Genomic DNA, 23,754 nt, shown 5'->3' on the forward strand with positions numbered 1-23,754 from the left:
AGACTGGCTAAATCTGATAGAACTATAAAGTTTTCCTTGTTTTTAATTCTCAACTCAGTTATAGGAATTGGTGTCGTTTCTACTTAACAAAGGAACAAACAACAAAACTGAGCACCAAGGTTTTTGGTCTTAAGAATTTAAGTACAAAATTAAATCTTAGCAACCAAATATCTTTTAAGTAACATAGCAAAATTGTTTTTCATCAAGGAATTCAGTTTTATATACAAAGCTTGAATCTAGGTGTATGTGCAATAGCACTAACATTTTTTTGCTCTCTTCCTTGTTCTGATGATCATCTTTGACATGTTTCTGACATAAATCTTGTGGTCTATATTAGATCAGACTATATCATTCACAGTACTCTAGAATACAGGAGACACTAAGCATAACTGACAGGTCAGAGAATTGTTAGATGCATTTACCTCATTAACAGAAGCAGCTGGTGTAAAGGATGGGTCTGGTGGAGCCTGAGGTCCGCCTAGTGTGCTCTTGGGTTCTGCATCCAGCTGAGGGTGCTGGGATATATTCTCAGCTACCCCTTCTTCCTCCCCAGATGACTCTGTGCGGACTTCATCAAACTCTTCACCTTCCCCGAGCTCCTCATCTTCCTCATCCCCATCCTCCTCTGATACGACATGCATATAAATACAGCTTTCATTTAACACAACAGCATGTGAAATATATGTTTTATTTGATAAAACAGTATTTAGGAATATGAAGTCACTTAGACAGCCAAACAGCAGATATATTGGTGATCTGAGTTCCTGTTCCTGAGGCCTTACCTCATGGGAAAAAACAGCTTGGGCTTTAAGCCCTGCTTGTGAAGAACAAGACTGTCACCCACCCTGGGTAAGTGCACAAGGATGATGATGCAAGGGTGAAAGGGGGAGCCTCATCCTACTTCTTCATACAGTCATTAGTGCCACTAGTAACGCTAGGGTCCCCAAAGGGGTGGGGACAGGAGCAGAGGCTGTAATCTGCCAGAATTTAGTATAGCAGCTACATCCCTGCATTCCAGGAGACAATGGACCTGCCTGAGGCACAATGTCTTCAGAAGTCTCCCTGGGGCATTGACTCCTCTCAGCCTCTACTGCAAGGTCTGTCTTACTTACATGCAACACATTCTGTTGTTAATATTCATGAAAAAACACATTTTGAAAGGAATACAGGTTGCAGCCATGTTGGTCTAAGGACACAGGCAGACAAGGTTTTTTGGGTAAATCCGGTATCTAACTCAAATAGTTGGAAAAAGTCTTCTTCGCAAGCTTTTGGGTACAAATAACCTTCATCAGGCTGAGGAAGCATCTGCAGTTTTATCTGTAATAAAAGATATTGGATTTACCCAAAGAACCTTGTGTCTCTGCCCTTAGACCAACACGGCTACAGCCTATACACCCAAAATATGGAAGATATTGAATTTTGCTATTTGAAATGGAAATTACACAACATGAAAAAGAAAGAAGCCAAACTCAACAGTGACATATATTTTCTAAGGTTATGCAAGAAACACAACATTGTACCCAGAGGACTAAACATCTGCAATCCTCTGACTATTACACACAACTCCAAAATGCTTCACACCTTTGCAGGAGAACTTCAGAGAAACTTAGAAATCATTTTCTTCACCTAACCTACTCCAAAAGAGATCAGCTCAGGAAGGAAATCACTACATGCTACAACAACTTAAAAGAGAAAAATCCAGACATCTTACCAAACATTATACAATATATACAAAGAGACTACCAAAGTTGGTCTACAACATTCATCCAATATAAAAAGAAGAAATGGAACCAGTCACTTCATGAACAACTTTCCTGACCACAAATCAACTATCAGGGAAACAACACCAATGCCTTACAACATTCCAACCTCAAACTCGATGAAACGGAAAGAAACAACCAACCCTCAAATATCATCAATCTCTCCATGCACACAATTACCAAAGCTAAAAATCTGCCCTCTCTAAAAGCCTGAATTTCTATCCAGAAAAATACCTAATAAAATACTTCAATGTGGAGAACTAGAAGAATTTTTCTGACACCTCCACCTCTGCCTCCACCTCTACCTCCACCTCAAGGAATATTCCCACAACCAAAATGAATCCACTTCCAGCAACACTTTATCCTTTGACTACATTGAGAAAAAGATCAACCTCCCCCCCCCCACCAAAAAAACCAAACCAAAACAAAACAAAACAAAAAAAAAACAACAAAAAAACAAACTCAGATTGGACACCTCACAGTAGGTGAAATTCTAACCTTGACCACTACATTGACTGCTTCATGGAAAGAATGAACAATAAAATAATCAGCAACACACACCACCATAACAACCTCTCCCTCTCAGAGAGAAGTGCCACAGAATCTCTAAGATCTAACCACCAAATAGTAATAAAACCAGCAGATAAAGGAGGAGCTATAGTTATCTTTAAGTGTGAAGCCTACATAAGAGCAGCCAACAGACAACTCTCTGACACCACCTACTACAAAAAACCAGAGGAAGATCTTACTCCCCTTTTCACCTTGAAACTCAAAACTACCATCGAATCATTTCCATCAGAACTACAAGAAAAACTACAGACGTTGATCCCTTCACTACCTAGCCCAGGGACTTTTTACATACTCCCTAAAATCCACAAACAAGGGAAACCCTGGCGGACCTATCATATCCAACCATGGAACCCTAACTGAGGAAATATCAGGTTTCATTGAATTAATCCTAAAACCTCTTGTCACCTAAAAAGTGAGCTTTGTCCAAGACACAACAGACTTACTATGAAAACTTTAAAAACAAGACCACCTTTCCAGCAACACCCTCCTAGCCACCATGGACATTACCATTAACATCCCACACCGCCTACCTTACATATTTACAAGAGCAAGATTACAACTCAGAGTACAGACCTAAAGATATTACTGAACTTCATCCTCACACACAACAATTTCACTTTCAATAACCAACACTTCCTACGGATGATGGGCACAGCTATGAGCACCATAATGGCCCCACAGTATGCCAGACTTTTTATAAGCCACCTGGAAGAAGAATTCCTCAAGGACTGCACCATCAAACTCTTGCTATATTTAAGATATATCAATGACATCTTCATCACTTGGACTGAAAACCTGCAATCTATGATAGTTTTCCATCAGAAATGCAACAATCATCACCCCTTCATCTGATTATCTCTTGAATACTCCAGCACTAACATTTTATTTTTATACATGAGGATCACTATCCAGAAGGGTAAAATACAGACCACCATATACAAGAAACCCATGGACCAATATACATATCTGCACAGAACCAGCAATCACCCTAAACACACCAAGAAAGCAGTAATATACAGTCAAGCCCTCTGATACCACCAAATTTACACTAAGAACACCTGTGGTTGTCACTTCACAAATCTCAAAAGGGCTTTCATTCAACAAGGACACTCATCCAGAGAGATAGATCACACTTTTGAAAGAGCTACCCGGACACCATGTAAAGAATTGCTGCAGTACAGAAGGAAACCCCCCTAAGAATTGCACACCACTGGTTATGTCATATCATCCCTTCCTGGAACCTATATGGAAAATCCTCAAACAACTGCAACCCATACTAGAAGAAGACCTAATTCTTAAAGAGATCTTCCCAGAACTACCCATCCTAGCCTTTACACAAGCACCAAACCTTGCCAACCTCATCACCAAAAACAAACTTCCTATGGCCCAAAACACACCGAATGGATTCAGACCATGCCGTGACAAGAAATGTAAAACCTGCCAACTTATCTCCACCACGCCCACAATTACTACACCCCACAACAGAACCATCAACATTCCTGGATCTTACAGCTGCACCTCCAGAAATGTTATATATTTCATTCAATGCACCAAATACCCTGATGGAAAATATGTCAGAGAAACCAAACAACAATTGTATACCAGAATGAATGCACACCAAAAATCTATCAAAGACAAGAATACCCTATTCCCTGTGGGGGCATATCTTTCACAAGAAAATCTCTCTCCCTCCAATCTCTCATTTCTAATCCTCAAAGGGAATTTACAAAACACCTTTTGTAGATGTGCCTATGAACTTCACTTCATCAGCCTACTGTATACAAAAACTTCTGGACACATTATAACCTGCCTAACATCTGACTCCCCAGAAAGAGCACAGACCAACTGTAGGCACTTCCTTAGCCTGTCAAAGGGTATTTGTATCCAAAAGCTTGCAAAAAAGAATTTTTCCAATCATTTGAGTTGATTTAATAAAAGATATCAGATTTACCCAAAGACCCTTGTCTATATTTTGAAAGGAAGACATCTAACTAGGCATTTTGTTCTGCATAATCATATTATGCATCCCTGTTCCCCTCAAAAAAAATCAGACCTTACTCAGAACTATCACTGCACTTCAGAGAAATAACCATGAATGGATGCATTAAATGTAGCTTCAAACTGATAACATAAAGGTCATGAGAGTTTTGTCAGTGAAAAGGGCATGTTGTGTCCTATAACAAGTGAAAACAGAATTGAAAACCAGGTGTTGCCTCACAATATGTAAATGTTCTTAAGCTAAATAATACTGATATAAGAGATTATCTTAACCTGATTTTGCAAACTCTCTCCATTGATTTCAGAGAGAGTTTAAGTTCACCCAGAATGAAGGCTTGAACTACTTATGTTGAAACTGTATGTTGGTATATATCAAAGCAATCTTATTATGACTATATGAATATAAATGCCTTAGTAGAGCTTGATTATTTAGCAGATAAATTATAAATGGCCAGCACTGTGGCCCTCTATATTTTAAAATGTTCAAAGTTTTAGGTGAGAAATCTGTTTATTTCAACTGTTTTTGCCCATAGCATTCTTATTATTTTGTAAGATAAAGCAAAACAGGTATCTAGGTTACACACTACTTTACTGAACATAGACTAGCAACTTCATGTTATTTTGTACGTGCTATATTTTGGGCATATAAATAACATCAAACCAAGACCCTAAAACAAGAAAGAATGATAAACCTTTGCTTGTTCCCATAAATATATAGAATACAGAATGTAGAATATATTTTACATTTTCTGACATTTTTCTGATATATTTACAAAGAAAAATATTATTTATATTTTCATACTTTTTATGTATGTATTTTCATACAATTGTTAGTATCATTGTACTGTAATGATTTCCTCTGTAGCTTTTATACTTTTAGAGTTTAGCTAAATATAGAACTTGGGCAATTGCTTACTAGAACTGAATGCAAACTAATCTTGTACTTTCTGTTTTAGTGGATCTCCAGTATTGTTTACTGCAACACTTTTACATATAGAATCAATAAGGGCTGAAGGATCCATTTCTTATGAAAATACTGAGACTATAGTAAAGGAAAACAACATGTAATATCTTTCTGAACTGTGATAGGTTTTGCTTTTGATTATAATTTGTGTAAAATTGTCTAGTTATATTTGTGGATAGCTATGCATATCTTATTTGACTTTTCCTCACACCATATCTTCATGTAAATTACACATAGCTGCAATTTAAGAAAGTAATTTAGGTCAAATAAATAACATACCTCTGTAAAAGTCGATTTCTCTTATAATCTTTTCTTCTCTAGTTAGGTTTACAGTGAAATGGCTCATATTTTCATAGTCAGGCACTATTTTTTCCATTTGAAATGCTTTTGATGCTTCAGTAATTCTAAAATAGAGATATGTGTCATTCACCTTGTTTTGCAAATACATTTGTAATTTATAATAAAAGACGAACAACATAAACTATCTCTCCAAAAGAAAGTACTTACTTTTGAAGCAACGTTTTGGCATTCTGTGAAAACAAAAGTGAAATGACTAACTTTTTAAATGGTTCCTTTATGTCAAAGAAATTTTGTACAACAGGGCATAATTCTTCTTCTAGACAACTGCTTCTAAACCAACTAACCTGAGCATTCATTATTAATGACAACCGTGAGCCCTATGAATGAGACGAGACCTACTTTGGAATTTTTTAAAAATATTTGAACAATAGTTTCTTTTTGGGTCCCAAAAGGGGGAAAGGGAAAAAATAAATCTGAAATCTCAAACTGACTTCGTTTTTTTGAAAACTGAATAATAATCTGGGTTTAATTCTTGATTCAGCAATTGACTTCCTATGTGATATTTGCTGAGACACTTTCAGATAAATCCTATTTCATTTTTATATGCTAAAGTGGCCCTTATGTAGGTGTGTAATTTTTGGCACTTGCACACAACCTGGATTCTTCATCTATCTGTATCAGAATATGATTGCTTTATATGTTGTACCTCCTAAACAGAGGAAGCAAGTGGATAGATAGCAGTGGGACAGCTTCTGCTCCAGAGGGGCAGGGAACAAGGCACAAAGCCAGGACCCCTCCTTGCCAGGGCAGAATCCATTGCACTAAGTACCCATTATAGTTGTTAGGGGCTGGAAGGGACCTTACAGATCATTGGGTCCAGCCCCTCTGCACTTGGGCAGGAAAGACTGCTAGGGTCAGATAACCCCAGGAAGATGGGCATCAAGATGCTTTTTGAAGATCGCCAGGGTGGGTGACTGTACCACCTCTGCGGGGAGCCTGTTTCAAACCCTTGGTACTCAACTTGTAAAGAAGTTTTTCCTTATGTCTAGTTTAAAGCAATCTTCAGCTTCAAATCCCCTTGGGGGGGGGGGGGGAAGGAGGTGGGGGGTTGGGGAGGGGGACTGGGACTCAAAACTGAGTCTTCTTCTCCCTAGGCAAGTGCCCTAGACAATGGACTACTGGCTAAATGTTTGAAGGCCTGCTGTTGTCAAAATGCATATACAAAATGGAGAATAAAATGTTCTAATTCCTCACAGATAGAAATGGCTAAATCCACGGCATGTTACCCATGGGCAGCCAGTTGTACTTTTCTGATATGAGTATATGTATGAAAATATTGTTTCTGCTTCCTGCTTCTGGAAATTTATAATCCACAGCATTTTTGGTGTGAACAGGAAAAACACAGTCTTGTGCCTATATTTTTGCTTGGTTGTTACCCACATGAAGTCTGGTCATTCACATATGTCTGATAGGAAAAGTACTTCAGAACTTTCAAACATATCTTTGATTAATTGCCCCCACTTCTGTCCTATTTCACTATCAAATTCTCTACAATATACCTGCAAAAACACAGCCATTTCTGGTTCTTCCATGAACTGGATTCCTGATTCAACAAGCTTTGACACAGCCTCCAAGTGGTCTGCATACTTTTTCATTAAGGAACGGACATGTTCCAACTTCTCCTCTTGGCTTCTAGTGATTATTTGTGTCATTTCATTTTTTCTTTCTTCCAGTACTGAATACAGATAATCAAATTTTTCACACAGTTGCTCCTTCTGTCTTCTGCAGCAATCCTGTGAATCATTTAGTTTATGTTAAAAGTGTTATGTTGCTTAAAAGTGTTTCTATTTTTACAATTACTTAGAAGTGTTTTTGTCAAAGAAATCCTTTTCTGAATAATACAAAGGGTGTTTTTTAAAGACCCAAGAGACTTTTGCAATTTTCTAAGTTAAATCTGTTATAACAAAAAAAATCATGGATTGCTCTGAACAATTTTTTAAAAGATAGACTACTGCTGTATCAGCACACTAATAAGACTAGGGGTGACAAACATTTATGCTCTGTCTGCCATAATACTTAAAAGCCACAAACTAATTAAGAAGACACTGGCATTTTAGCAGCTGAACTTAACTACATAAACAGAAGAATGGTTACGATCATTGAACAGTGCAGAGCATCTCAAATTGGTTCTGAAAAAATCAGAAAAAATTCCAGGTCTACCAGTGATCCTGAAACAATTCTGTCTGGGCCTGATTCTCATTTACATGGAAACCCTCCTTCTATTACTCTGACAAAGAAAAGACTCCTTCAAGTACAAAACAATCAAAACCTAATGCATGTTTGCTGAATGTGGTAGGAGTACTGTGAAAAATATAGTATATGAAGTTACTTTGAAATAGTGATGTATTAATACAAGCGGGGTGGGGAGAGTTAAGGGTCTAACCAAAATTCTGGCATTCTTTAAATGCTTGTTTTTGCCATCTAAATAACATTCCTCTAGTACAGATCTTGTATGCAATTTGTAGGTGCAGCAAAATCCTACCTATATCCATCCATGCTGCCATATTAACATATCGCATGGAAAAAGGAAGATTGGGTTTGCTGAATAATTCTATGAAAAGTTTCCGGAAAGAACACAGGGCCTGGCAAGAACTGATGTTGGTGACTCTGTAGGTGATGTTTTTCCTTGGAAGTATGAACTGAATCAATTCCCATTCAGGGGCCTGGAGCTACCATTTTTCATATGAGTTGTAACATGGAAATCCTGATTCCTTATAATAATAAGTAAAGATAAACACTACTTTCTTGACACAGGTAGGGATGTTAATTCCAGTTTTCTAAGTTTCAATGTAGTCAACTAGAGTCCTAACTGCATTTCTCAATGTGGTGTCTTTTGAATCCTATTTTTTTTCTAATTTTCTGGCTTAAACTCTCTCAGGGTGTGTCTACATGTATGCTTTAATGCGCAGTAGCCTATTTTACTGTGAATTAAAGCCTCATGTAAAAAACTGTGCAAATATGCTAATGCACAGTAAAATAGGCTACTGCACATTAAGCATCACTAAAGAAGCATGGGCTTTCACTACTGTACATTGGGGTAATCTAATGTGTATTTATTTCATAGATTCATAGATTCAAAGATGTTAGGGTCAGAAGGGACCTCAACAGATCATCAAGTCTGACCCCCTGCATAGGCAGGAAAGAGTCCTGGGTTCAGATGACCCCAGCTAGATGCCTATCTAACCTCCTCTTGAAGATCGCCAGGGTAGGAGACAGCACCACCTCCCTTGGGAGCCCATTACAGACTTTGGCCACTCTAACTGTAAAGAAGTTCTTCCTAATGTCCAGTCTAAATCTGCTCTCTGCTAGTTTATGGCCATTATTTCTTGTAATCCCCAGGGGCACCTTGGTGAGTAAAACCTCACCAATTCCCTTCTGTGCTCCCATGATGAACTTATAGGCAGCCACAAGGTCGCCTCTCAACCTTCTCTTGCAGAGGCTGAAGAGGTCCAGGTGCCCTAGTCTCTCCTTGTAGGGCTTGGCCTGCAAGCCCTTAACCATACGAGTGGCCCTTCTCTGGACCCTTTCCAGATTATCCACATCCCTCTTGAAGTGCATCACCCAAAATTGCACGCAGTACTCCAAATGTGGTCTGACCAGCGCCCGATAGAGGGGAAGTATCACCTCCTTGGATCTATTCATCATGCATCTGCTGATGCACGATAAAGTGCCATTAGCTTTTCTGATGACTTCGTCACACTGACGACTCATGTTCCTCTTGGAGTCCACTAGGACTCCAAGATCCCTTTCCACTTCTGTTCCACCAAGCAGGTCATTTCCTAGGCAGTAGGTGTGCTGGACATTTTTCCTCCCTAGGTGCAGCACTTTGCATTTCTCCTTGTTGAATTGCATTCTGTTGTTTTGTGCCCATATGTCCAACCTGTCCAGGTCTGCTTGTACTTGTTCCCCACCCTCCGGTGTGTCCACTTCTCCCCACAGTTTTGTGTCATCTGCAAACTTGGACAGAGTACACTTTACTGCCTTGTCTAAGTCGCTGATGAAGACATTGAAGATTATTGGTCCAAGGACCGAGTCCTGCGGGACCCCATTGCCCACACCCTTCCAGGTCGAAACCGACCCATCCACCATGACTCTCTGGGTGCGACCCTCTAGCCAATTCGCCACCCACCGGACTGTGTAGTCATCCAAGTCACAGCCTCTTAACTTGTTCACCAGTATGAGGTGGGATACCGTATCGAAGGCCTTCCTGAAGTCTAAGTAAACGACGTCAACCCCTACTCCTGCATCCAGGTGTTTTGTAACCTGGTCATAAAAAGAGACTAGATTAGTCAGGCATGATCTACCTGCTACGAATCCATGCTGGTTTCCCCTCAGCATAATTTTTCCTGCCGGGCTCTCGCAAATGTGAGCCTTGATAATTTTTTCAAAGACTTTGCCAAGGATGGAGGTGAGACTCACTGGCCTATAGTTGCCTGGGCCCTCCTTCCTCCCCTTCTTGAAAATGGGGACCACATTGGCTTTTTTCCAGTCCTCTGGGACCTGGTCTGTGCACCATGAGTGCTCAAATATTCCCGCCAGTGGCTGTGCAATGACGTCATCCAGTGCCTTCAGTACCCTCGGATGGAGCTCACCCGGGCCTGCCGACTTAAACGCATCCAGTTCCTCCAAGTGCCTCTGCACCATCTCAGGGTTTACACTTGGTAGTCTGGTGCCCTGCTGCTGCCTCTCTACAATCCCAGTGAGAGACTTGTCTTGCCCCTCGCTTAGGAACACTGAGGCAAAGAACTCATTGAGGAGTTCAGCCTTGTCCCCACTGTCCATCACCAATTGCTTATGCCCATTTAGTAGAGGTCCTATTCCACTCTGGGCCTTCCTTTTACTCCCTATATATCTAAAAAACAATTTTTTGTTATCCTTAACTTGGGATGCCATCCTCAGCTCCATGGTAGCTTTGGCCCGCCTAACTGCCTCCCTACAAGCGGGCAGAGGAGGTATACGCCTCTTTAGTAATCTCTTCCCGTTTTCACTTTTTATATGCCCCCCTTTTTGCCCATAGGCTGCTCTGGATTTCTCTGGTCAGCCAAGGAAGCCTCTTGGCCCCTTTCCCCCCGCATTGGGATCATCTCCCTTTGTGCCCGAAGGATCATTTCCTTAAGGCCCAGCCACCCTTCCTGGGTTCCCATCTCTTCAAAACTCTTACTCCGCAGTGTGTCCTTCACTAAATGCCTGAGTTCATTGAAATCAGCTTTCCTAAAGTCTAGCACTTTCACCCTACTAGTTACCTTACCCACTCAACATCTTATGATGAATTCTATTATTTGGTGATCACTGTCCCCCAGGTGACCACTGATCTGTAGGTCTCCTACCATGTCATCCCCCATTGCCAATACCAGGTCCAGTAAGGCATTCCCCCTAGTGGGACCGTGTACATCCTGTGTCAGGTGGAGGTCCTGTACACAGGTTAGAAACCTGCGTGAGCGGTGGGACTTTGCTGTCTGCGGCTTCCAGCAGATGTATGGGTAGTTTAGGTCCCCCATGACTACCGCCTCTTTAGCTTTTATGGTCTCCGTGAGCTGCCTCAGGAGCCCCAAATCTAGTTCTTCCCCTTGGTGTGGGGGTCTGTAGCAGACCCCTACCACCAAATCCCTTTCTCCTTGACCTCCATGTAACCTAACCCACAATCCTTCTACTTTCTCCTCCTTCGATTCCGTTTTGATAAGGGTTGATGTATATCGCTCATTGACATAGAGCGCAACCCCTCCCCCTCTCTTCCCCACTCTATCCTTTCTGTACAGCTTATAACCCTCAATGTGTACTGCCCAGTAATGGGAAGAATCCCACCAGGTTTCTGTTAGCTCTACTAAGTCGTAGGTGTTTTCTGCAAGCAGGAGTGCTAGTTCATCCTGCTTGCTCCCCATGCTCCTAGCATTAGTGTACAGGCACTTGAGCCCTGTGACTGGTGCCTTTGTTGCCCCCGGCTCTGATAGGAGGTACTAAATTTAATGTGCATTAATACATTTGTAGACGTGCCCTCAGAGAGTTGCTATGCCCTGTTAAAATTTTATTTAGTTTAACTCCAGAGGTATTTGCATGACCCCATGTGCATCTACATGAGGCATTTATTGTGCAGTTGACTAACTAGCTGCACAGTAAGTGTCTCAGCATCTACACATGTGCCCCTATTAGGCTGGAGTAAATTAATCTCTGCAGCAGTAAATGCAAGTCCTATCCTGCTGCAAAGTAAAAAATTCTACAGCAGTGCTTGTGTAGATGCTGCCCTGTCTGGGTGAGGCACGAGGGTGCTTCAGTATGGGGGCTGCCTGCTGGCTAGCCCCATGCTGAATCACCCTTGTGCCCAAGCCAGCCCCTCCACAGCACAATGAGTTGTGGAGAGCTTGCCTAGGATGGCAGGCTGATCCCCTGGGCCCCCTGCCAGCTGGGGCTACTCCAGCTTGGCTCATTGTGCTGCAGTCCTAGGCACAAGTGCAAATGGAACACTTCGAAGCACTAAACTCCAGAGCAATAAGCGCTGGAGTTTATTGCTTCTGGTTAATTGCATGTGTAGATGTGCCACAGAGAGATAAGGGGGGACATATCTATGCATGAAATTAGCTGGAAGCAATCAACTCCAGAGCAATAAGAAATGTCTAGATACTTGTCTAAATATTTGCTCCAGAGTTTATTGCTCCCAAGTGTTCCATTTTCATGTGTGCCTGGGACTGTAGCATGTTGAACTGAGTTGGGGCAGCAACAGCTGGCAAGAGGCACTGGGGGGGCTGGGGGGAGAAGGGAGGGGTCAGCCTGCCAGCCAGCCAGCCTGGGGCTGCTCCTTCCCAGTTCAACATGCTGTGAAGGGGTTTGGCTGGGGCACAAGGGTGCTTCAGTGCAGGGCTAGCCAGCAGGCTGTGTCTACACATGCCCTGCTAAGGAATAAAAGGCTCCAAAGCAAAAGCTACACAGCAGGATAATACTTGTATTTACAGGTACTATCCTGATGTGGAGTTAATTTGTTTACTCTGGACTAATAGGAGTGCACACCTAGGCATGTGACATTTACGGAGCAGCTAATTAGTCAACTTTGCAGTAAACGTCTCATGTAGACGTTCTCCCCCCTGGCGACTCATATCCTACGGCCAAGGTAAACGCATTTAACAATTTTTGGCTAAAGTAACTACAGTATCAAAAGGGATTTAGTGTCAGAATTCTGGAAATTCCCACTTTGTTTGACTGGACAGCCCTAAACATTATTTTTTTTAACTATGGTTTCCATGATTTGGATTTTTACATTCCATTATTGCTCCCAGTGTAGTATGTGAATTTGTGCTACTTTTTGGTTAGCTGGCTGCAATTTTAAGAGATTTTGGATTATTTCCTTTAAACATTACATAGGAACTTTAATTAAATATAGAACTTGTGCATTTGCTTACTGGATCTAAATAGAAACTGCTTTGGCATATCTATATTGTTTAACACTACAAAGTGGTTCAAGAAGTGGGATGCATTAAGCAGGGGATAGAAAAAGCCCAAGGTTAATAAGCAAGCCCATTTCTGGGGTGTGTGTGATATATGTTTCTCCGTTCCAGACATTCATTTTAGCACTCAAGGTCAAACAGGTGTCAAATTCAGATGATAGTCTTGTGATTGCAAAGAGTGATTTGCCTGCAATGTGAAGTGAAAGCACCATGTGAAGTTGTAACATCTTTTTTTCCCCTGCAACCTCTTAGTTTTTCAGATGCAAAAGGGCTCTGACGACTTGTTCCGTCAACTTCAATTTTAGATTTAGAGTTCAAAAGATGAGTACTACATATGAGTGAATGACTCTAAGGAAGTTACTTTCAGAGACTGTTGTATTTATTTAAGTATTTTTAGCAGTGTGTTCTCAAGTTTCAGCTTAAATGACAGAAGTCTTGGTTTTGTATTCACTAGTAATACTGGAGTGGAAAGCAGCCTAAGCTTTCATATTATTTTAATTTCTGCAGCTAACTTACTTGAAAGGCTCATTTCTGTCTGCAAATTCCCGATAGCAGCCAATTTCATGCTTGCTATGCAAAGGCTTCTTGACTACAAAGTTTTGACTTTTGCTAACATCTTCACTCATTTATTTGGGTTAACAGTTTTATATTCCTTGAATCAAACTTAGACACATCTGTTTGTCCTTGCTATGGCTGCATAGAGAAAAAGGAGGCTTTGGCAACTGTACATTTAGACCATGAAATCTATATTTTTTCACCTCTTACAATCTAAAAACCTTGCTTTTAAATGCTTGTTATTTCAGTTTCTATTTTCTGCTCCTGTTTTGTGGGATCAGTAGGCTTCTAATTCTGTTCTTCAGTTGGAACAGGGGTGGGGAGGGAGGGACATGCACTTGGTTTGCTACAGGTTTCCTTAGGTTCTGACCTTAAAGTCAATGCACATGGTTTCTCTTACTACCATTTACTGTGCTGCTCTCAAACACAGCAGAATAGTTATTTTTATTTGCTTTACTGACATAACCATCTTTGAATAACTGTATGAAAAACACTTTTACCATCAGAAGAAGCAAAAAAAATAATTCTTATAGCAAAACATTTACAAAAGCCTCATAAAAAGAATTCAACCTTCTTAGAGCAGTGGTTCTCAACCTTTTTAAACTCAATGTACCTGTCATTAGACCCACGGCACCCCTCAGAAAATTCCAACGTTTTGTTTTCACTTGTTTTTTGACTACAGAAAAATACTACAGCAATTCTTCTTTTGCAAAGAACTCAGAAAGATGACAAGAGACCAGAATATTTTAATACTACAAATTCCTATGTGAAATCTCTGTTTTTATCTTGTGAAATCTGCTTGTATTCCTAACTGTGCTAAAATTGTGTGACACCCCATGTCACCCTTGAAAAGATCTCAAGACACCCCAGGCAGCCTCATCACCCTGATTGAGAATCATTGCCTTAAAGGATGATAAAATGCCATAAAAGTAAATTATGTTACATAAATATATGCTTTTCTGATACTTCTAAGGATATCAGGACTCTGCCCTCTTATCACCTCAGGACTAGGCAACAGATGAATATAAGGATTTGTCTGCATGACTGTGGTGGTGGGGGCGGGTTCTGGTAAAGAAAGGCCTGAGCATGCCCTAACCAGCTGAGCCTGCTGACATACTCCAAGGTTGGAAATTTGCAAGCGAGGCTGCTTCTGGATTATCTCTAGCAAGTGCTCTTAGGACACTGGAGACCAAGTGTTTGAATGCAGCACAGAGAGGTAAGTCTGTAGCAGCCTCACTGGCATATTTCTGGGTTTGAAGCATGTCTGCAGACACAGATGAGTGGGATGATGGCAGGGCATACTGGACCCTGTCCTTGCTTAGAACCAGTGCTATTGCAGTTTGGACAGTCCCACAGTTCTTGCAGCCAGACGCTGGGAGGTTCTGAGTATGTGTTGCGAGTTGATAGCACTAGGGATCATCCAGGACTAGGCCTCCAATTTCTCAGTCACGTCATATGCTACCAGGTTAAAGCAGTAGGTTAACTGACTAGGCCAGCCACAGCCAACAGAGGCTGTCTCAAATCTGGCGCATGATACACACCATTAATGATCAGTGCACATGTTTTTCTTCCCTCTTGAATAAAACCACGTTGAAATGTATAGTATAGCAGAGCAATGACTTTTCTGTTAGGCCAATCTTTTCTGGTAGCCTCACAGTCTGTCTAGCCACCGTTCTGTGCTCTTTCCCACCAATATCTTGGTTTCTGGTTTTCTTTTCTGTCAAACACAAAAATGTAACTCTCCATGACATCAGTGTGACCAGGTACATAACTGTCATTGTAAAAGGGCACCATTTTGATGTGATGGGCTGGCTGGCAGTGACCTAGCCCAGGGGTTTTGAAAGGGCAAAAGATGATTGGAGGACTTGGGAGTCCCTTTCCTCACCAATCTGGTAATGATTTGGCCCAGGGGTTTTGAAGGGGTAAAAGATGATTGGAGGACTTGGGATTCCCTTTCCTCACCAATCAGGCCCCAGAGATTCACCCCTCATGTCCCCTGATTAGCCCCTTGGGTCATCTGGAGGGGGATAAAAGGGTCAACACGGCTGACTCAGGGGAGAGACCAGTGAGGGACTACAAGGAAGGAGTGTCAAAGAGCTGGCAAAGAGCTAAGCCAGCGGGGTGGGAGCAGTTGCCTCAGAAGAGCCTGAAGGAGCAGGACCTGCAGGCAGCAGTTGGACCCTCAGCAGCACAGTGTGCAGCCGGCAGAAGAGGCTTCCTGCTGGGCTCCAGGTTCTCATACGAGATCCTGTGGCCAGCAGGAGAGGCTTCCTGCTTCAGCAAGGATCTGAGCAGCAACCTGAGGGGTTCCCAGCTCGGCTTCCAGCTCCGCCAATAAGAAGCCAGGCAGCTCGAGGTGAGGCCGGGGCTCCAGGAAGGTTAAGATCCCTAGCAGCTTGGAGTAGTGCCAGCACTGGTGGCTGTGTGGCAGTGTTCCTACCTACCACATGAGAGATCCACGTTCATGTCCCAGCTTTGGTGACTTGGGGTGAGTGAGCTAACAAGGAAAAATTCCTCTTGCAGTGGAAAGGAGCCACTGTGTTTTCCCCCTTTCTCCCCCTCCAGGTACCTAGGTCCTATATTTCTTTGTCCTTTGACATTTTGTATTTTGTGCCTTTTTATATTTCCCCAACCAGTATTGTTTGTTCTGCTGTTTGTGTTTTATATTTTGTTAACCCTGTCTTTTGTCAATGATTGTAAGTGTCTAACCTTTGTTGAATCCGGCCCCTTGGGGCATTGTAGTGTCCACTATACCCCCTGATTATGCCTGTTATGTTCCCAGTATTGTTTCCTCATTAAAAGATATATGGTTAAGTCCCCAGTGGTGGTCTGGTTCTGCTCTATAGGGGGAGGAGAGTCCCTACACCTCCCACAGTGCTTGTGCACCTGCTTTGATCCCTTCAATTGGAGAGGGGGCACCTCTTGGAGTACCACCCGGGTTACATTAATACAATGATAGATTACATCATTCTGATACTTTACATTGCTGCTATAGGCCACTGGAACCAAGGGAATAATTTGTATGAGTCTTAAGAAACAAGGGCATCTCTGAGAAATCTAGACATTGGTGGGTTGGAGAAACCTATTTGAACTTTTGCAAATCCCCAGGAAGGAGCCTCTGAACCAAGGGGAAGGAGTTGTGATTCGAGGGACTAGACATCTGTGGGAAAGACTCTCGAGGGAAGACGGGGCTACAGTGAGACTGCCAGAAGCTCACTGGCTCAGAGCAAACTGGAGAGGAACCAGGAATTTAAAAACCTTGGAACTGCAGCTGTTTGGTGCTCAAGTAAAGCCTTACTTCCAGCCAAGATTCCTTCCCTCCCCTTGAGCTCTCCTTGCCCTTTTACACAACTGCTCCTCCCCTCCTAAGAGGCTGGTTGTACTTCAGTGAGAATGCCTACTCTCAGGCTAACCTCATGTCCCCTACCACTCCAACCCAGCCTCCCCTAGCCAAACACCTTTCTCTTCTTCTCTCTCTTGTTGGCAGATCTCTACTGAAATTATCTTACTATAAAAATGTAAATACTTAAATCAAACACACTGAGGCATAAATATATATATTAACAAAACACAAAATGTTTCACATTTCAAGATTCAATTTTTTGAGAAGCTGGTATGGGAACCAATAAAGTTTGGGAACCTCCACCTTAAGAGAATGGGAATATTCTTTAATGTGGAATTTCTACTTGCCTGCTTCCTACCAAGGCCTGGTCTCCACTACACAGTTTTGCTGGCAAAATGTGGGTCCCATATTCATTCATGTTTATGGCTGTCCTGTAATGGCAGAGCCCATTGCTCTGTTGGCAAAGCAAGGCCTGCTCTTCAAACAACAGAAGGTTTCTGCTTTGCTAGGAAAGTCACCAAAAGAAAATACATGTGTAGATTTTCTCCGTATTGTCTGTTGTCAGCTGTGACCCCTTAAAAGACAATGCCCTCCAGAGTGCACTTCTGACATCAGTACTGTAGTGGAGTCACAGGACTCCAGCAGGTGCTATATGGAGCTGCTCACAGCTGCACAAGTGAGGGGTGTGTGCATGTGTGTGTCAAAAGTGTCAAAAAGTGTCTTTCCCATTTAAAAAGGCATTTCCTTCACTATTTAACCTGGCCAGGAAAGGGAATGGCTTCAAACAGGATGGGTGAAAATGGAGCAAATAGGCCTCACTGTCCTTAATCTTCCCCAATCCCTGCCATTTTTCCAGTCTCTAATTCCCACCACTCATCCTTATTTATCAACTTCACTGAAGCTTCAAATCTTTTCATGCTGTATTCTCCACCATGCGTTCTCCAACTCCCATACAACCTGCATTGCTCCAACAGTTCCCAGCATACCCCCTTGCTATTCTGATTCCCCATATCCCTCAGATTTGAATAAAAAATTGTAGGAATCTAGAATTGTTATGAACAGTTTGTATTAGGAAGCTGTGTATCAGCCATTCTTTGGCCAAATAACCCTGCTACTCCCTTTCCTTTGTTCGTACACAGTTCTATTAGTCAGGGTGATTACATGATTCCAACTCCTTAATGGGGTCTTTAATTTTCTCTTTAAAATATTGCCTAAATCAACCAATTTTGATCTTGGGCCAAAAACTGCCAAAAGGACTCCCTGTAGAACACACATCTTTTGAAAACTACCAAAGTTAGGGTTCAAACTCATAGAGGAGCTCAGGTCACTGAGCAGATCATGTCTTCTCAGGCCATCTAGTCACTGTGACAACAAATTACCTGGAATCCCTTTGGCTGTTAAGGGGATGCCTAGCAATGATGCACATGCATGTAATTCTAACTCAACCCTGAGTAATATTTTTCAGTATAACTCCCAAAGGGCACAGAGAGCTTTTAGTAGCTGTGGTAAATGTCAATCAAGTGAAATAATTTGGGGAAAGATTAGAGTCTAGTCGCAGTGTTCAAGAACACCAAGTGTTCACAAAAAAGCTAAAGCAGCCAGGTGCTTTTGTACATTCATGATTTTTAGGAGGGCTGCATTTGTACCTGGCTCCAGTGACCCCAAATTCGAACCATTAACCTCACCTCATATTCTCATGAGACAGAGAAAATTTTAAGACACTTTTTATTAGGATGTGGATTTTAAACCTCTTATTAGAACAGTTATATTTTATACAATATGTAACCTTCAACCTTCATTATAGCAGAGGTACTGTAACGAGCCAATTCTTTTGGGGAGCGGGCTCTATACTGCTAATAAATATAACATCTGTGTTTGTAGAGCATAGATTCTAGGGTCAGAAGAGACCTTAGTGGGCCATCTAGTCTGACCCCCTGCCCCTGGCAGGCAAGAAAAGGGTCACCAAACCTGGGATTATGTGATCCCAGCCATGTGCTTGTCTAGTCTCCTCTTGAAGACCCCCAAGGATGGGGCGAGCACCACCTCCCTTGGAAGCCCATTCCAGATCCTGGCAACCCTGACTGTGAAGAACTTTTTTCTAATGTTCAGTCTAAACCTACTCTCCAGTAGCTTATGGCCATTGTTCCTTGTTGTTCCTGGGGGTGCCCTGGTAAACAGATTGTCACCTACTTCAAGTTGCTCTCCCCTTATGAATTTTTACGCCACCACAAGGTGGGGGGCTAGACCGGGCTGTGCTCAGGGCAGGAGGCGGTGGCACTGAAAGGGGGAGTTGTTGGGGGGGGGGGGGCTACGGCAAATTTTGGGGTGGCTGCAGCCCCCTCCCAGCACTGCCTCTGCCTACTCTGAGTGCAGCCCAGCCCAGCCCAGCCCCCACTTCTAGGAAGAGCCTGGTGCAGCCCTGGCGCCAGCCCACAGCAGCAGCCCACTACACCCTGCACAGATCCAGGGGCACACCCCCCGCCCCATGCCTCCCAGGGTGTGTGTAACAGCAGAAGCTGCACCCCTGGACAAGCCACTCATGGCTCCATCCCGCACCCCACCCTGGCTGTGCAGCCCCAGCCCCGCTTCCTCCTTCACCACTGTTCGTGTGCCCCTCCCCATCCCTGCTGCAGCTGCTGGAAGCCCATGACTGGAAAGCCTTGCAGCCCTACCATTGCCCTGCATTTGTGGGGGGCTAAGCCTTGTTCACCCTGCTTCCACCTCTTATGCCTCCACCACTTTGGATGCTGCTTTTGGCAGAGCCTTTGGATGGAAAAAAACATGGCTTTTCCTTTTTAACTGAGAAAAATGTGGATTTCTCATTTTAATGGAGAAACACGTGGATTTTCCACATTTGCAAATTGCTCTCTGCAAGCTAGCAGAGTTCCAGCCTGCAAGAGGCTGAGGGGAAGTGGGAGAAGGGTGGTCAGGCAGTGGGCACCATGTGCATGTACATGTACATGGCCGCCAGGCAGCCTGGAGAGCAGCTCCCATAGGTAAGTCGGGGGGGGGGAGATGGAATTGTGGCCCCCATAGGAAGAGAGGGAGATAGATGGGGCTGGGGATGTTCCCCAGCTGGGAAGTGCATGGGCCTTGGGGCCATTCGCGGCTGCAGGTCCTGGGTGGGGAGTGGGATGGGGTTGTGGGTGGCATGTCCGGAGAGTGGGAGGGGGTAGGACTGGCTTCCCACTGCTGTGTGCACTCCCAGGGGGCCACAGGAGACATGTGCCCCATAGATTAGTGTGCAGGGTTGGGGCAGGCTGTCTGCTGCGGGCTCAGGCTCCTCACCCTGCTGCTCTCCCCTGGGGCCTCCACAGACCAGCAGGCAGGACCTGGTGTGGCAGGGCAGGGCAGAGTGGGGTTGGGTGGGGAGGTTCGTGCTGCTTCTGGGAGCTCTGCACAACTCTGAGAAGGTGCCCCCTGCCCGCCCAGCAGAAGCAGGAGTGGCAGCACAGAGTTGTACACCTTGCTGCTGCCAGGTGGGCAGGGGCACTTCACCAGGGTGGTGCACAGCTTCCAGTGGTGTCACAAGCTTCCCTGCCTGGCCCCACTTGGCCTTACCATGCCAGGTCCTGCCTGCTGGGCTGCAGAGGCCCCAGGGAGGGCAGCAGGGTAGGGATCCTGAGCCGCAGTGGGCAGCCCACACCCACACCCCACCATGAGCTCCACTCCAGCTATGCCACCCACAGGGGAGAGGGAGCTGGGCTCTGCACTCCACTCCCCAGGCCAGAGAGGTTTTGGGTGGGGAGTAAGGGGTACCAACAGGGCCGGGGGGCTGTGGGTGGGAAGTAAGGGGCACCAGCTGGGCTAGGGAGCTGCAGTTGGGGAGTGAGGCACCAGCAGGGCTGGAGGCTGCGGCTTGGGAGTGAGGGGCCTTGACCTGCATCCTGGCGAGCAACAGGGGCTGGGGGAGCTCTGATTTTCCATTATAGAAAACCCAAAATCAAGTGCCAAGATTTATAGGTATTTAAAATGTATTTCATTATAGAGATTGAGGCATCAGTAGACTTCCAAATTGCTTTGGAATGGTAAATATATCAGTAAAACATTGCGTTCAATTGATACCTATATACATAGTGGTATGTCACTGTAATTGCAGATTTTGGTGTTTTTATCAGAGAATTTGCTATTTTTATCAGAGAATATGTGATTTTTTTTCAGAGAAAACCAGGATCCCCAGTTATCATTACACTGAGGCCCAAAATGTGTTTGATTAAGCCATATATTCCAGGCAGATTTGCAGTCTTGACTTGAAGATAATAATAAAGAATTCACTGATTTTCTTAGTAATTTGTTCCAGTGTATAATCACTGTTAAACATCTGTGCTTTATTTCCTGTCTGAATTAATTTGGTTTCAGCTTCTAGCCATCAGTTCTTGCTATGCTTTTCTCTGCTACACTAAAGATTTCTACAGGAGCTGGTATTTTCTCCTGTGGAAGGTATTTAACAATGTAACTAATTTACTTAATCCTCTTGATAAAGTAAACAATTTGAGCTTTCAGTGTAAGGCATTTTTTCTAATCCTCAAATAATTTTTGTGGCTATTCTCTGGAAGTTCCCTGGTCTTTAAGCATCTGTTAAAACTTGGACCGCAGAAATGGACAAAGTAGCTCAGTAAAGGTAGCGTAGGGGTAAAATCACCTTCTTAATTTTTCTCACTACTCCCCTGTATTTACCTTATACTTCACTATAATTCAAGAGTTGCATTAGCTCTTTTGCCATAGCATTGCACCTGGAGCTACTGTTGTCAGTACTGTTTTTCTTCACCTCTGCTTCCTTACTCCTTCAATTTTCTGCCTGCATCTTACTTTGTGACTCCTTTTCAGTTTCTCTCCGGCTGTCTACTTGTGTCCTTGCTATTAGTCATCTGGACTATTCAACCTATACATGCAGCTCTACTGTTTCCTCAGTGCCTTCTTGTGTAGCCTGAAAAGGAGAGCAGGACAGTCTAATCTTCGTTCCATTGAAAACATGGTAGACATTAGAAAATAGATTGTCCTTTGCACTTAAAAATTGTTTAAGAAAATGATGACTATCTTTTCTGAAGGAATTCTAGGTTTAGTCTTATTGAGATTCACAGAAGACAGCTGAAAGAATTGTAGTGCATCAAGAAATCATGAGAACCTTTAAAAAAAATCCTCCATGTGTGAAACTCAATATGCTAGCAACCTCTGGTGTAACGTATACAGTGTTTAGATTTGGGAGCCCCTTTGGATAAAACAAATTATATCAGGAGTTAGCAACCTATGGCACACAGGCTGGATCTGGTCCACTGAGCCACAAATGTGGAGCTTCAGCAACATTCAGTGGTAAGGGACTTTAGCAGCAGTTACTTTCCTGTGCCACTACAGGGATAAGAAAAGGTAGTAGGCACTTCCCTGTACCACTGAGGGGAAAAAAAGCAGCAGTGGCTGGTTCCTAGTGCCGGACTTCCTGCCTCTGACTTGAAATGGGTCACTCCAGCCCATGACCTAAAAAAGGTGACTGACCACTGAATGATACTCATACCCGATAATTATCATCGCTTAAAAAGAGATGTATTATATAGACATTGTGTTGAAGTCGAAATTAAAATTGCATTACTTACCTCGAGTGTCCTGCAGGCCTCTTCCAGCTGACTAACTATTCCTTGTACTCTGTCGTTGCTTCCTACTAACACTGCAATGCCATCACTGAGTTCAGTCTAAACAGAAGGAGGGGAATTGTCATTAGCAGAGTTAAACATGCAATGACTTGATGGTAATTTTACTTTGAATGCTTTCTTCTCAGGCAGGTTTCACAAGAGAGCACACACAACATGAAATTCAAAGACAATGAATGAACCAGCTGCACAAAGGTACGCAAGTGCTTAGAAGTAGAGGTGACTGAAAATGGAGTTTCCATCACATGGGAAGTTCTAATATTAGGACATTTGTTTTTGTTTAAATAAGAATGAAAATTGAAGATTGTGGAACTTTTCATAGAATAAAAACCTGATTTGGAAATGCTGAACTTGGTAATACTTATTCAGGGATTAGTAACATTTTTGTTTATTTTTTTAAACTGAAAATGAAATCTTTTGTTTTAGGTTGAGACAGCATCCCCATCTCTGGATCCACCTGAGTAAATGTGGTTCCTCATAAGAACTGTCATTTTGGTTCCTTCAAGCCTGTTTTCCTCCATGGCATGGGATCTCCATTCAGACTACATATCCTATGATACATTGTAGTCTAGGTCTCTGGCTGACAGGCCTTGGTGCATCATGGGAGATTGATAGGCCAATTAAGAGCCTGAGTTCCTGAGGTAATAAATATCCACTATTCCAAAGTGAAGCTAATCAAAAGCAATGGTACTCAGCTCCTGATTTGTCCGTGGCAATGCTGTAAATCAGTGACAGTCATGAGTAGAATTCCTTAACTCATAACACCAAAACAAACTTTATGTCCTCGTTTTCTAGGAAAATATGACATGCAAATATCAATAAGCATGGCTGTATTGCACATCTTAATGGCAAAAAAATCAAAAGGCTTTTAAAAATGTGTTGCAAAAATTCACAGGCACATGCAAAACAATAAGCATACAAAATGAGTAATTACACACAAAAATATCATCCTACAGCAGTTAGTTGGGTTATTCACACAAATAGAATTAATTATTTGTTTTAAATCCTTTTTATTTTCATGAAATATCTGAGGATTGGTTTCAGTTTGCATTCATTTAATTGACCAGTTGGTCAGGCTTGTGAGGCCTTCTTCTTGATGGCATCTCTCTCTGGAAATCAAATGATAATT

General features: G+C 42.8%; 1 protein-coding gene across 3 annotated transcripts in view; it reads right to left on the reverse strand.

Annotated features, from left to right (window-relative positions):
- Positions 1-23,754, reverse strand: part of TRIM55 (tripartite motif containing 55) — a 65,730-nt gene that overhangs the window by 22,733 nt on the left and 19,243 nt on the right. For all 3 annotated transcript variants that reach the window (XM_006261982.4, XM_006261981.4, XM_059724034.1), the window contains exons 4-8: positions 22,572-22,667; positions 7,152-7,385; positions 5,800-5,822; positions 5,572-5,696; positions 423-625 (exon numbers count right to left, since the gene is read on the reverse strand). In XM_006261982.4, the coding sequence (XP_006262044.1) occupies positions 423-625; positions 5,572-5,696; positions 5,800-5,822; positions 7,152-7,385; positions 22,572-22,667 (681 nt within the window). The remainder of the gene's footprint in view (positions 1-422; positions 626-5,571; positions 5,697-5,799; positions 5,823-7,151; positions 7,386-22,571; positions 22,668-23,754) is intronic.

The sequence above is a fragment of the Alligator mississippiensis genome, chromosome 3, assembly GCF_030867095.1.
Source record: "Alligator mississippiensis isolate rAllMis1 chromosome 3, rAllMis1, whole genome shotgun sequence".
Lineage (NCBI taxonomy): Eukaryota > Metazoa > Chordata > Crocodylia > Alligatoridae > Alligator > Alligator mississippiensis.